The sequence below is a fragment of the Malaclemys terrapin genome, chromosome 22, assembly GCF_027887155.1.
Source record: "Malaclemys terrapin pileata isolate rMalTer1 chromosome 22, rMalTer1.hap1, whole genome shotgun sequence".
Lineage (NCBI taxonomy): Eukaryota > Metazoa > Chordata > Testudines > Emydidae > Malaclemys > Malaclemys terrapin.
The window spans coordinates 14,202,658-14,216,264 of NC_071526.1; the positions used below are offsets into that span (position 1 = coordinate 14,202,658).

General features: G+C 60.9%; 1 protein-coding gene across 5 annotated transcripts in view; it reads left to right on the plus strand.

Annotated features, from left to right (window-relative positions):
- Positions 1 to 13,607, plus strand: part of ADGRB2 (adhesion G protein-coupled receptor B2) — a 104,711-nt gene that overhangs the window by 26,715 nt on the left and 64,389 nt on the right. For 4 of the 5 annotated variants that reach the window (XM_054012021.1, XM_054012020.1, XM_054012022.1 and 1 more), the window contains exon 3: positions 13,462 to 13,545. In XM_054012021.1, coding sequence (XP_053867996.1) covers positions 13,462 to 13,545 — 84 coding nt within the window. Of the gene's footprint in view, positions 1 to 6,234; positions 6,275 to 13,461; positions 13,546 to 13,607 lie in introns of those variants that run through there. The other variant, XM_054012025.1, reaches the window with a different exon arrangement.

A 13,607-nucleotide genomic window follows, 5' to 3' on the forward strand; every position in this document is an offset into this window, starting at 1 on the left:
GTGACGCCCACAATGGCGTTTGGCCCCTTAGCATCCTGCCCTTGGTTTGCTGCGAGTTCATGTTGCTGCGTGGCCTGGAAGGAATCCGGCTTGAGTCCCGTTCCAGTCTCCGCCCCCAGGTCCTGGAGCAGGTGCGTGCAGGGGGTGTGTGCAGGGAGCCGGGTGTGAAGTGTTGCTTTGCGATGCTCTGGTTGGGTTGTGATGGGACCCGGCAGCATCGTGAGTCTGCCCAGAGGGCCCCGGTGGCTACCCTGCGCTCTGGCTGTGCCGAGCTGCCGGTGTCAGGCTGGCAAGGGGAAAGGTTTGATGGTTGGGCTGCATTGAGCATGTTGGTTTGCAGTGCCCTGCCAGCTTTCTTCGCCCGTTGCGGTTTGCCGGCTCTGGGGCCGGCTCCGAGGCCTTTCTCTTGGATGCAGATGGCTCCGTGTGCTTCCCCCAGGGCGCATTGAACGTACCGACCCGAAGGCTGCTTAGAACAGACCCCAGGCACCTTCCCCAGCGCTGCTTGTGCGCAGCGCAGGCCGCACGGGCTGCTCTGGGGGCCGTCCATGCTAGAGCGGGGAGGGGAGCGGCTCCCTTGTCCCCTTTGGCAGCTGGATTCTGGGATAGGGGTGGTGGAAGAGGGGAGCCACGTGCAATGTGGTGCTAAGTCCAGCAGGGGGCAGAACAGGGCTGGGGAGCTCCCAGAGCAGGTTACCCTGGGGCACTTGCACAAGGTTAGAGCGGGGGAGGAGTTTGCAATTCGCATGCTGTATTTACCCCCCCCCCCCCCAATCCATGACATGGGGGGCGTTGGGCAGGGGATCTCACTGGCACCATCTTCCCTGTTGGCTGAGCCGTCACTGCTGTGCTGAGTCCTGCGTCCCACCACCTGGCTGATGAGAGCTCCCAATCCAGACCCATCAGCCTCCAAGGGGCTTCCAGCAGCCTCTCCTGAATCCCACGCCTTGGATCCCTCATCCCCATCACAACAGTCCCTCCCAGCGGCCTTGGCGGGAGGCCTGAGGCTGGCTCTCAGCTGCGAGGAGGAGAGAGCGAAAGGCCCAAGGGGGCAGCTGCGTCCCTAGAGGGGGCTGGAGGTTTGCCCAACTTACCCCTGGGATGGGTGAATTCAGGCCATGGAGATTTCTCCTCCGCCCCCTCTCCCCCCGGCAATGGGAAAGTAGGTACTTTTAGAGCCTTTCCCTGCTGATCCCCAGCCAGTTAGCCCAGCCCCTGTCCCCCCTCCTGAGGCTGGGGGCTTCTCCCCAGCTCCCGCTGCTGCGGCTGCCTGGCTGACTGAAGCGCCTGGGGCAGGAGGCCCTGTGGAGACGCAGCAAACAATTGACAGGTAAAATGACCCGTTCCTGTGACAAATTACCCCTGACTGCAGCAGGCCGGGTGCCTGTTATTCCAGCCAGGATAGAAAGGCGTGCGGCAGAGCTCTGCGGGCTGTTAACCAGGAGGAATGAGGCCATTTGCTTGTTATAGAATCTCATGAACCTAAAGTGAAATTAAAGCTCCAAGCATCCCTGCTGGATGGCTGGGCTGGTTCTCGCGGCCCTGGCAGAGTGGAGCTGGGTGGCCCAGGCTGTGGGATGCCTGCTGCTTCGAGCCCCTCTGCAGAGCCGTGTGAGGGGGTGCGTTCCCCGGCTCTCCCAGGGCCAGTCAGCATCTGCCACGGCCCCCACCCTTCGAGCCAGTCTGGGGCAGCTCCACCAGGGCATCTTGGTCTGGACCACAGCGCCCCCTGCTCTTCCAGCCCTGAGCCACCTCCCCCAGCTCCGCCAGGGCATCTCGGTCCAGACCCACAGCGCCCCCTGCTCTTCCAGTACTGGGCCACCCCCAACTCCGCCAGTGCATCTCGGTCCAGACCCACAGCGCCCCCTGCTCTTCCAGTACTGGGCCACCCCCAACTCCGCCAGTGCATCTCGGTCCAGACACACAGCGCCCCCTGCTCTTCCAGCCCTGGGCCACCCCCAGCTCCGCCAGTACATCTCGGTCCAGACCCACAGCATCCCCTGCTCTTCCAGTCCTGAGCCACCTCCCCAGCTCCACCAGGGCATCTCGGTCTGGACCCATAGCACCCCCTGCTCTTCCAGCCCTGGGCCACCCCCCAGCTCCACTAGTGCATCTCGGTCCAGATCCACAGCGCCCCCTGCTCTTCCAGCCCTGAGCCACCTCCCCAGCTCCGCCAGTGCATCTCGGTCCGGACCCACAGCGCCCCCTGCTCTTCCAGTACTGGGCCACTCCCCCAGCTCCACTAGTGCATCTCGGTCCAGACCCACAGCGCTCCCTGCTCTTCCAGCCCTAAGCCATCCCCAAGCTCCACCAGTGCATCTCGGTCCAGACCCACACAGTGCCCCCTGTTCTTCCAGCCCTGGGCCACCTCCCCCAGCTCCACCAGTGCATCTCGGTCCAGACCCACAGCGCCCCCTGCTCTTCCAGTAGTGGGCCACTCCCCGAGCTCCACCAGCATCCGCCCTTTGGGCGCCGGAGCCCTCTGGCCAGTGGCTGGTAACCAGAGAGGCATCATGCTGGCTCATGCCCTCAGCTGAGTCGTGCCCCTTGCTTTAAGGGGTAGGCGCTAGTCCATATTTCTGGGTCAGTTCCTCCAAACGGGGACCATCGGGCTGACGAGGGCTCTGTGTGTTTGGAGGGGAGCAGCAGCATCGTGTAAATCAAACAGCGCCAGAGCCAAATTGGTGCCGGAATTGGGAGTTGTGGCCAGGAGTAGCCGCCCCGTGGGCCATTGCAGATGTTCCCCCAGCCTGACGGGAGCCTGGGCGGGTGGCGGAGCAGTTTGGCAGGGACCTGTCCTTACCTGGGACACTGCTTCCTGCTCTTTACCAGGCTTCAGCGTTTCTATCCCAGAGCGAAATGTCTTCCTGGGCAAATCCCTCCGAATACCCCCTGCTCTCTTCCAGCCACGGGGTTATAAACCGCTTCCTTCCAAGGGAGATCTTGGGGTGCTTTTTTCAAACGCAAGTTTAGATGAAAGGCTAGGAGCCGGCAGCCTGCCGCAGACGCTTTCCCTGGGGGGATCCGCGCTTGGAGCCCCGCAGAGCCCACGGGATGGGGACAGGGCTTGGGAGAGCCAACACCCCCTGTGTGTCCTGGGAGTAGGCTGCCTTGACCTCTGTGTGCTAGTACCGGGGACTGTAGGCTGTCTGCGCAGTAACGCCGCGGTTGGCTTCGGGCAGCCCGGGACAGTGCGGGATTCCAAGAGTGGGCGCTGAGGCCCTGTTGTCTAGGGTTACATCCACAGCGCAAAAATCCCCCCAAAACCCCAGCCAAAAACAACCCCTGTGGGTCTCCCAGTCTGGATCACCTGACTCGGGCTTGCGCTCCGGAGCTAAGCGTAGGTGTAGACATTCCTGCTGGGCTCCGAAAGCCGGCAAGGTGGGGGCGTCTCCGTGTCCAGACCAAGCAGGAACGTCGACACTGTTAGTTTTGGCCCTGAGACTTGCTGCCCCGGTGTTTGTTTATGATTTTGTTTGCAGCGTAAAGGTCCCTGTGGCTCCCCGTGAGAAGAGGCTGGCGTGCTGTCGGCTGTCCTGTTGGGTAGCTGGCTTGGGCCGAATTTTTTTCTGCCTGCGTGTGTTGATAATTTCGATGGAGAAGATCCATGGTTATTTGTAAGCAGGTTTTTTTACATGTGTATGTGTAGAAATGTTCCCAGTTGTGGGACGTTATGGGGGGCGGGTCAGGCAGTAATTATTTAGTGGCAGTAAAAGTTCAAGCTTCTTGGGGGACGGGGTAAGTCGCTGAATCTCTCGGGGTTCAGGTTCTGCATCGGAGGAGGGAGGATATGCCCTTTCTCCAGCCCCAGGGCTGGCTGGAGTGCGGTGGGCGTCTCCACGGTGCAGTCTGTCCTTGGTCTCACTGCCAGCCCGGGCCTGTTGGGATGAAGGCTTTCGCAGTGTGGCCATGTGAGCAGAGACCCCTCCAAACTCACTACAGGCCAGCTCCCCAGCAGCTGGCGCTGTCCTGGGCCAGATGCAGGTGGGCAGCCTCAAGGGGAGGGGTGCCTGGCAGAGTTGCATGGCACGATCGCCCGCCCCCTGGGGATCTCTGAGGCTGCTGTGAGCTGGCTCCGTGTCTCTGTGAGTGCCCGAGCGGTGATTGTTCTGGAAGGGCACTTGCCTGAACTCGGTTACCTTCGCCAGATTATGTTTGACATTCAATTAAACTCACAAGGCACCTGGATGTAAAATGTTATTGTAGAGATGAAGTCGCAGAGGATCATCACGGGCAGGGTTGGCAGGGATTGCTGGAGACAGCCAGGGCCTTGGGAGCGCATTGATGGCTCGCACCGCAGAGCATGCAACAGCCCGGGCTGAGCTGGGGTGCCAGCATGTGGTGCCCAGACCGATCAGCTTTGCTCGCAGGATCGGCTGTCGGATTTGGGACACGACTGGACTGGCATATCGCTGGGCATTGGCATGTAGTGCCACTGCCTCCCTCGCACGCCTGTCCCGAGGCCCCGGTTTGTGACCCTGTCCTCCTGTCTCACGCAGCTCCACAACCTCTCTGCTATACAGAGCTCATGGATGGATCAGCGCTCCCACCTTTCTAGGAGCGCCGCATGTTCCTGCACGCTCACGTACGCGTGTGTGCTCACATCCGTGCACACTCACACGCACTCTTCATTCTCACACGCTTGCACGCTTGTCTTTCACATTTGCACACATGTCCGTGGCATGGCATGCTGACACATACACATCCTTCACTCTTGCGTGCTTGCACGCGACGCGTCATTTTTCACATTTGCATACTTGTGCGTGCTATGGCTCCCTCACTCTCGTGCATGTTCTTCAACCTTGCATAGCTGCACACTTGTGCACGTTGTCGCACACATTCCAGCTTGCCCATGGGTGTTCTTTGGCTTGCTGCTGCACGTATTTGTATTCCCATGTGCTTATGCATCTTCTCCTCCGCCTTCTGCACTTTCCTTTCATGGCTGTATGCTAGTGCGCGGTCTCATGCACACTCAGACACTCATGGCTGGGTGTGTTTTTGTGCACTTAGGCACATACCTGGACACAAACACGAATGCACGGGAGCCTCTCTATGCACAGTCAGAGAGCAGGGGGCAGCGCATCCGGGAACTGACCGAGACGTGGGTTAATCTGGAGGGAGAAGAGCTACTGACAGGCTAGGGCTGATAAACCGCCAGCTTGTTGTTAGAGTGTCAGCAAATGTGTGAAAAGGGCGTGTGTGTGTGTGATGAGTGTGTGTGCATGCGTGTGAGGCCACGGCTGGCGACAGAGATGCCGGTCTCACTCTAGTGCCCTGCAGCGGGAAGCCTGCCTGTTCTTGGCTGGGAAAGCAGCGGGCATCCCAGCAGACGAGAGGACAGAGCTGGTCATGTTCCCGAACGCTGGGCTGTAGCTGAAGGTGGCGGGTTGCAGGGGTAGCCGCTAGCCTGCCCCAGCCAGGACTCGCACCTGGCATCCCCCCAAGTCCTGGCTGCATGGAGATGCCGCTAAGAATAGCCCCCTGTTTGCCTTTCAGGTTTTCCATGGCAGGCTGGGCCGGGGGGCTGAATGCTGGGCTTTGATTCAGCATTGGCAGACGCCCAGCCGGGATCTCCTCAGGCCTCCTCCAGGGAGCTGGAGCCACGCATTCCCCCTGGCCTGCCTCTGATCCCCTTGGGGCTGCAGGGGGATCATCACCCGGTCCTGCGTGCTCCCGATGGGACCAGGCCTGGCTCCTCCGGGGGTTGGAAACCGGCTCCGAGAGCTGTGGGGCCCATCACCCTGGCTACCAGCCCCCGGGGGTGTTGGAGTATCTGTGCAGGGAGCTGGGAGGAGCTCTTTGGGGCAGTGCTCGGTGGTGAGAGTGCAGCTGCCTGTCACGTCGTTACTTGGTTGTGCCCTGTCCCCGGACAGGTCTGGGCTGCTGTGTCAGGGCAGAAGGCTCTCAGTGGAGGATCTGCTACAGGCCTTCATTTCCTGGGCAAGCACAAAGACACACTCGCACGTGCACTCCGCCAGCCTTCCCTGCACGTGGGCGTGCACACCCACCCTCTGTCTTACTCTGCTGTCTCACCCTGCCTGTGCTGCACATGCACACGCTTCCTTCCGGCACCCGTGCGCTGCCCACGTTTGCACGGAGCTTTATCATCCCTAGGAACCTGGCAAGTTCCGTGCCAGCCCAGAGGCTGTGGGCGAGTGTGAGTGGGAGATTGGAGGAGAAGCTGTGTGTGTGTGGGGGGGCATTTTAGCTGTGATCACGCCTGGAGCTGTTCACGGCCGCCTCCCTCCTGAGCACAGTCAGGATCTGTGCCACGGTGAGAAAACATTGGTGCTTGCAAAGGAAGCATCACAGGCGGGGAGCAGGGGGGAAGGGGCTGCCAAGGGACCCCAGCCCTGCCCTCTGCAGCAGCCCCGGTCGGCAAAGCGCTGCACAGGGGCTGGAAAGTCCCCATGGGAACCGAAGCCCAGCAGCTCCCTGGGTGGAAGCTGAGCCCAGGCAGAACAGGAGCTGGGTTTGCTAACCCTGGGGGGCTCCCGGGCCAGGGCTCCGTGGAGCGAGCGTGGGCCAGTGTCTAGTTTAGCCACCCAGGCACATGGACCGGTGTGTTTCTGGCAGCTCCGTGTCGGAGCCGGCTGAGCGCGGCGCATTGTGCTTCGGGTTTGCTCTGAATGTTCGGGTCCACTTGCTGCTGAAATGGGGAGGGGGAGGCACCGATCCGGAGGCGTAGAAGGGGCGGGCGGCGAGGTGCGATGGAGAGGATGCTGGACTGGGAGCCACATGGCAGCCCCCAGCAGGGTGAGCCTGGACCTGCCTCCTCCGTTGGTCCAGGCTCACAGGTGGGCCGTGTGCTCCCAGCAGCCTGGGACGTGAAGCCCTTCGTCTCGGTGGGGGAGACCAAACTTCCCCACGCGCCTGCGGGGCCAGCATGCTGGGGGGCGGAGCGCTGAGTGCAAATCCTGCTGGGCGCTGTGGTTGTCCTCCTGCCCCCCACCCACCCCAGTCCCACCACCCCCGCCGGAGACTGCAGCGCTGCCGAGCAGGTTACATCAGAGGTGGCTGAAAGCTGTTGGGTAGCCATGGCAACCACCGCGCTGCCGGGAACTGGCTTCGGAAGGGCGATGAACAAGAAGGGAAGCGAGTGAGATTTGGGCAGGTGGCAGCCGGGACTGGGGGGTGGATGAGTGGATGGAACGGACCAAAGGGAGACGTATCCTGATGGGGTGGGCTAGGTGCAATCCCAGGAAGTGGCCAGAGCCACGTTACTTGTAGAAGATTGGCCGTGTGGGCAAGGCCGTGGGCTGGGACACGTGTGACCGGGTACAGTTCTTTGCTCGCTGTCTGCCTCAGTTTCCCCATCCGTAAAATAGGAGGTGATGATACTGGCTTGTCTCAGCGGGGATGTGAGGATACCTGCAGTGCTGGGCAGGAGGGGCTCAGATACCCCAACGACAGGCTGGATCGGGCGGCAGACAGATCTCCCGCTAGGCTGGCCGGCCGCGCTTGGCTCTGTCCATCGCGTACATCACTGCGGTGGGTCATTGCCTGGGCGGCAGGAGTCGCCGGGTGAAATGCTCTGGCCCGTGTGTCATGGACTCACAGATTGTGCCCACTCTTGGCCCCGTCACCGTGTCACCTGGGGAGCCAGGCTAGATGCTCAGAGCGGTGGGGCCTCTGGGTGTTAATATCTCCGGCTGCCCAAGAGAACAGGCTGTTAGTGGCTGGGCAGTTTCCTAGCTCTTCTCTCTTCAGTCCCCCTCCTTCCTGGGGGAGCGTTAGCCGGTAGGGAGGGTGGGGGGAGCACGGGGTGTGTGTTTGACTTGCCTTCTGTCCCACGGGGCTCGCTCTGGTGTCAGCATTAAGTGCTTCTCTGCCTTCCCCTGAGCAGAGATGAGTGGGGGAGGTAAGATCTTTTATTGGACCCACTTCTGCTGGTGGGAGAGACCAGCTTTCGAGCCACCCAGAGCTGGTCTGCAGGCCTGGGAGAAGTACTCCCAGCCTCCCAGCTACACGCTCGCTCGTTCAATGATCACACCCCTTAGTGCAGGAGGTGAAAAGTGAGCGGATTTCCCTGGAGGCTGATAGCCCCTGGCAGAGCGAGCCAGGAGAGGGCAGATGGAGATAAACAGGGGGACAGGCAAAGACCTCCGAGCTCCAGCACTTCACACGGGGGCCTGTTGTGAAAGCCGTCTGAACGGGCCTGCCTGCGGGGAACCGAGACCCCAGCTGGAGCGGACTGCTTGGCACTTATTGTGGGGTGTGTGCAGGGCAGTTGGAGTCGGGGGGAGCTCTATGGGGTGCATTGGAGGCCCCTGTCTGGGGGAGCTCTGGGGGACAGTTTTTGGGAGGCTTATAGGGTGCACAGCGGTCAGTCGAGGGGGGCTCTGCGGTGCATTATTGTGTCTGTTCCAATCGCAGTCGTGGCGTGAGGGTTTTTGCAGCTCTTGCCCGGCCAGGGTTTCGGTTAAGCAAATGTGGACGATCACGGTCATGTGGGGTTTGTTCCGCCCCCTGTGTTGGGGCGCAGCGGCTGGAGAGTCCCGGGGGATCGCTCCCCCTTTGCACCATTTTACCTTCCTTTGCTTCTGCCTGACGTTTTCTAGTTCCTTATACGCCATGGCCAACTTCCACCCTGCAATACTCTCCACAACCCCCGTCAATTCAGGGTAGCAGACTAGAACTCCCCTCTGTCTGTCCATTCTAATCTATAGACAAATCTTGTGGCTTCTCCCGCCACTGAAATGCAGCCACCTCTGGGGCGGAGCGCAGTAGCTGTTTAACAGTCCTGTTGCTTTAGGATAGGGCGTGAAGAGTCCAAGTATCCAGTGGGACCCACGGAAGGCATTTGCGAGGCTGGATGAACTTAGCTGAGGTCGCTGGGTGTGTGATTTTCCTGCGTGTTAAACTATTTAGATCAAAATGACAGAGACCCACCGCCGCGGCGTCCCTGGTAGTTCCTCCAGCTCGTGAGCACGGCGGCTCCTATGGCCAATCAGTTCTGTCTTGGCGGCCCCGATGCCAGGGGCCGGCATTGCTGCTCCCAGGCTGGGGTGCCAGCGCTGGCGGAGGCAGCTGGGTCACTTCGCTCGTGATGTGGGGAGGGATCTGCTGCCGTTTCCTAACTTGGGAGCCAATCGTCTCCCATGGGACCTTGTCCTCTCTGCTCCTCGCCTTGTGCTGCCCACGGAACAAGGCTCTGCCGTGGGGTCACCACGTGCTCCTGCACCAGGGCCTCCTGCCAGCTCCCCTGGGTCACCTCTCCGGCTTCCTGTGTGCACAGGTGTCTCTGCTTGTTACTCACACCCGGTGGAGAAATTAGGGCCCCAGCAGATGACTCTAGGAATGGTCCATCTTGCTTGGTCTTCCTCCCGCATCCCGGTCTTCTTTCTTTCTTTCTTTCTTTCTTTCTTTCTTTCTTTCTTTCTTTCTTTCTTTCTTTCCTGCCAGTGCTGTCCTCGGCACAGCCCCCTCCCTCACTCCCAGGCCCCAGTCCCGTGGCTGTGAGGGCAGAGCAGCAGATGAGAGAGGCGGCTCCACAGAGAACCATTAGCCAGAGACCCGAGGTACAGAGCCGGCAAAAGCCTGAGCGAGGGGGAGCAGAGCCAGGACGTGGCAGGGGAGGGACCCGAGCGGGAGGGGGCAGGCTGGGCTGGTTCCCTGGCGCGGGAGCTCTGCAGAGCGACAGCCCGGGATTTAGTACTTTCCAAAGGAAATTGAATTTGGTTTCTTTGTCGAACGTAAGTGGGGAAAGTGCCCTCGTATATCCTGTGAATTTATTATTTGTTCTGGGCACTCGCTGCGCCGTTCATAATTCCTGAGCGTTTCGAGTGGGGAAGCGGGCGGCTCTGCCCAGCGGCGCTCCCCCAGTCTGACCCGCCCTCAGCCAGTGGCTTTATCCACCGTCCGGTCTCCCCAGAGCTGGTGAGATCTTCGCAGGCTCCCAGCTCGTATGTCCCTGCGGCTCCGAGGAGCCCTTCCAAAGGGGACGCGCCGGGGCACGGATTAGATTGAGTCGGACGCAACAGTCAGGAAATTTGGGTCCCTTTATGGCATCAATAAGAGTCAGCGCTCAGGTCAGCAGCCTGCGTGTATTTCATGCACAGCAGAGATACCGACAGAGCAGGTGCCTAATCCACCTAGCGGCAGCATCTGCCCCACGGGGAGGCCAAGGGTCCCTCTCATGCTGGTATAGGGCAGGCACTGGAATGAGCATCTGGCAAGTCCAGTTTTGGTGGGGGTGGGTGGGTTGGGGAGGAGGGCTCTGAAACGGATTCACTCCCAGTTCTGCCCTCCATTGCTTCCCCATTCTCACAGGGCACTGCTGGGAGGAAGTTCACGTTACCCTAATCTCAGCTGGCATTGCTGGGGCACTGCTACTAGGAAGCTCGCACCGCTCCACTCCCAGCTGGCCTTGCCAGGACGGTGCTGGGGGGAAGCTCTCGCTGCTGGAAACCAGCTTCTCCAGGGTGGTGGCCCTGGGGCCGTCGCTGGCAGCAGCTGGGAGCCTAACGGTTCTGGAGTGGGGGTTTCCTCCTCTTTCCAAGCGTCTCTGCCCAGGACCATTATCTGGGATAGTCGTGCCATCAGTGTCATCGCCGGCACTCACTGCCGTTTGTTTCCTGTGGTGTGAAGCACCTGCAGGCCAGCGACAGAGCCGTGTGCCGGGGGCGCCGCAGATGGGAAGTGCACACAGCAGAAAGCAATAGCCACTGCTGAAGAGCCTCCCCGAACCACCCGGCGCTGGGCCAGATGGGATAACAGGAGCGGAGCAACCCCGCACGCTCTCCTTGACAGACGGGGCTCGGCAGCGCTTTATGCACCGAGTGAAAACTCCAGGTTCTGCCTGGTTCCTGTTAGCCGGCTGGGTAGTGCAGGGAACACCTTCCAAACCGTCCCAGAGCATCCGTTCGGGGTGGGAGTGGAGGAGGTTGTTAGAGCCAGTATGCCGACTTGCACTTGTATGAGTGTGTTAATGCGTGTTCGTGTGTGTGTCCATGCATGCAGCAGTGCATGTCCTGGCGTGTCTGTGTTTGTGCGGCTGCGTGTGCTTTGTGTATGTGTGTGTACATGGAGGGCTCCTTTTTAATATCCCCCTCCCCCCTGCGGCTGCACAGAGGGAAGCACCCTGCTCAGAGAACACCCAGGGGAGAAGCCGGGGGGCTCTGTGTGCCCCTACGCACCTGGCAGTAGCTACACAGGCGGGCCTCTGCTGGGAAAGGACCATGATGCACGCTGGCCGAGTGCCACGTCGCTCTTCGTCGGCTGCTCCACAAAGGAATGTAACAGCCTACTACTGCTGCCAGCTTGCGGCGTCGAATGCGTAGCTCAGGGGGTCTGCTCAGCAGAGCTCCCGGCACTGAGGCCTGCAGTCGAGGAAGCCCTGCGCTGGGAATGTGGTCCTGTCTGCATGCTCCCCCACTCCAGCTGTGGCACAGAGAGGAGATTCTTTCCCCAAGATGTCTGCTGTCGTCCTATGGGTGGGGGAGGGAGCGGACTGGGGAGGAGGGTGTGGGGGGGATGGGAGAGCTGGGAGGGGGGGCTAGGAGTCAAAGGCGCCCCCCCCCCGCGGCTGGCATGCGTCTTTGATGAGCACATCCACATGCCTGTTAATTTCACGCTAAGCACCCTTGATGGATCTCTTGTTATTTTTGGTGAGCCGAGCCATCAATTTGTGGCACCTCGCTGCAGCAATCTGTTAGGTGGCGAGCGAAGAACACCGCCATCAAATCAAACCCCAGCGGGTGGGCGGGCACAGCCCTCTTCTCGGCTACCGAGTCAGCGGGGCACGTGGGGGGCATGGGCGGAGCAGCCGGGATGGGTGGTGAGGGCCCAGGGCCGGGCTGCGCTACCGCAGTGAAGTACTACTGCGAGCATGCAGCCGGCTGGCCGGGTGGTTAGCACCTGGAGAACGGGCGTTGGTGCGCCTGCTTTCCGGAGTGGATGTGCTTACGGGAGCGCCTCAAATCCATTGCACGGTGGCTTTGGGTCATGGGGACGCTGCCTGTTGCAGAAATGAGCGTTGCTGGCTGCCTGGCCTCCAGAGGGAAGCGTGCAAACCGGATGAAATCTCAGGGATCCGCAAAGGGATTTTGCAGCGAACTAGACGGTGCAAAGGATCGGATCACCCCGAGGGGGAAGAGAGCCCAGCTCGGCACGGGCAAGATCAGCCTTCTCTTGGAGAGTTTATTTTAACATGGGGTCTCCTAAGTGTCAAGGGACTAACGCTGTTGCCCGGAGTCAGGCTCGGTGGGTGCAGGGGCTGGGTAAGCGCCCCCCATGCGGCTGCATCAGTGCATCTCAGACCTGCCCTGTAGCAGCACCTTGCGATGCTGGTCCCCAGCTCTGCCAATACATCGCAGTCTGGCCCCGTAGCTCCCCCTGCTATTCCAGGCCTCGTCCTCCCCCACACCTCTAGCTCTGCCGCTGCATCTGTGCCCACCCCCCTGCTGTTCCACCCATGGCACCCAGCTAACCCAGCCCAGTCCAGCCTGAACACGCGCGGCTTGGTCCTGACGTGGTGCCAGCTCAGAGCTGGATGGAGTGAGAGGCGGCCAGTGAGCAGCACGCGGCAGAATCCTGCAGTGAGGTGATGGATTGGGATGCTGTGAATGCTGCTCAATGGTAACACAAGGCAGTGGGTGGTGTACTGAGATGCAGGCTGTTTGCCCAGGTAGTGGGGGCTGTGCCCTGCAGTGAGGCAGTGCGGACAGAGGCAGAGTGCAGTGATGCAGCACCCTGTGTGGGTGATGTGGTCAGAGGCAGAGCGCAGCGACGCTGCAGCAGGGGGCAGTGCCCAGCAGTGAGGCAGTGAGGTCGGAGGCTGAGGGCGGTGACGCTACAGCAGGAGGCAGTGCCCAGCAGTGAGGCAGTGAGGTCGGAGGCTGAGGGCGGTGACGCTACAGCAGGAGGCAGTGCCCTGCAGTGAGGCAGTGAGGTCGGAGGCTGAGGGCGGTGTGTTGCTGTGTATTAGAGGTGCACAGGTCACTGCAGTTCCTTGGCCAGGGCAAAAGCTGCGAGGTCTGCGGCTGAGGACAGGAACATTCCTCAGAGACCTGGAGGTGGCTTAGCCTTCTCCCCGCCTGTCTTCCCTTCTCCAGCCCGGCACCGAGCGCGAGGTCTGTGTGCTGGGGGAGGGAGGAGCTGGGGGGGGAGAATTAAGGGCAGCACATAGGGCTTTGGTCTAGTGGCGAGAGCACAGGCCTGGCAGTCAGGACTCCTGGGTTCTCGTCCCAGCCCTGCCCCATGTTCATTGTGTGACCACGGATGAATTGTGGAAATCTCTCTCTGCCTGTGTTCCCGTCTGTAAAATGGGGATAATAATACGATTCTGGCCCCCAGTCCCATGGCGTGAAGGGCCCCCAAGTGACTGGGGGTGGGGAGGATTCCCCCAGTGTAGGGCTGCTGTGAGCAGCCCTCACAGACCCCTCTAGCAGCCCCAGATCACAGACACCCTCCCCCCCACCCCCCTGCTTTCTCACCAGGGTCTCACTCTCCTCCTTTCAGGCGATGATGTGGAAGAGAATCAGAAGGTGAAAACTCAGTGGCCGAGGTCGGCGGACGAACCCGGGGTTTATATGGCCCAGACAGGTAACGGTGCTGGGAGGGCGAGTTCTGTGGGTGAGGTGGTGTTTAAAACCGGGGATGGGTAG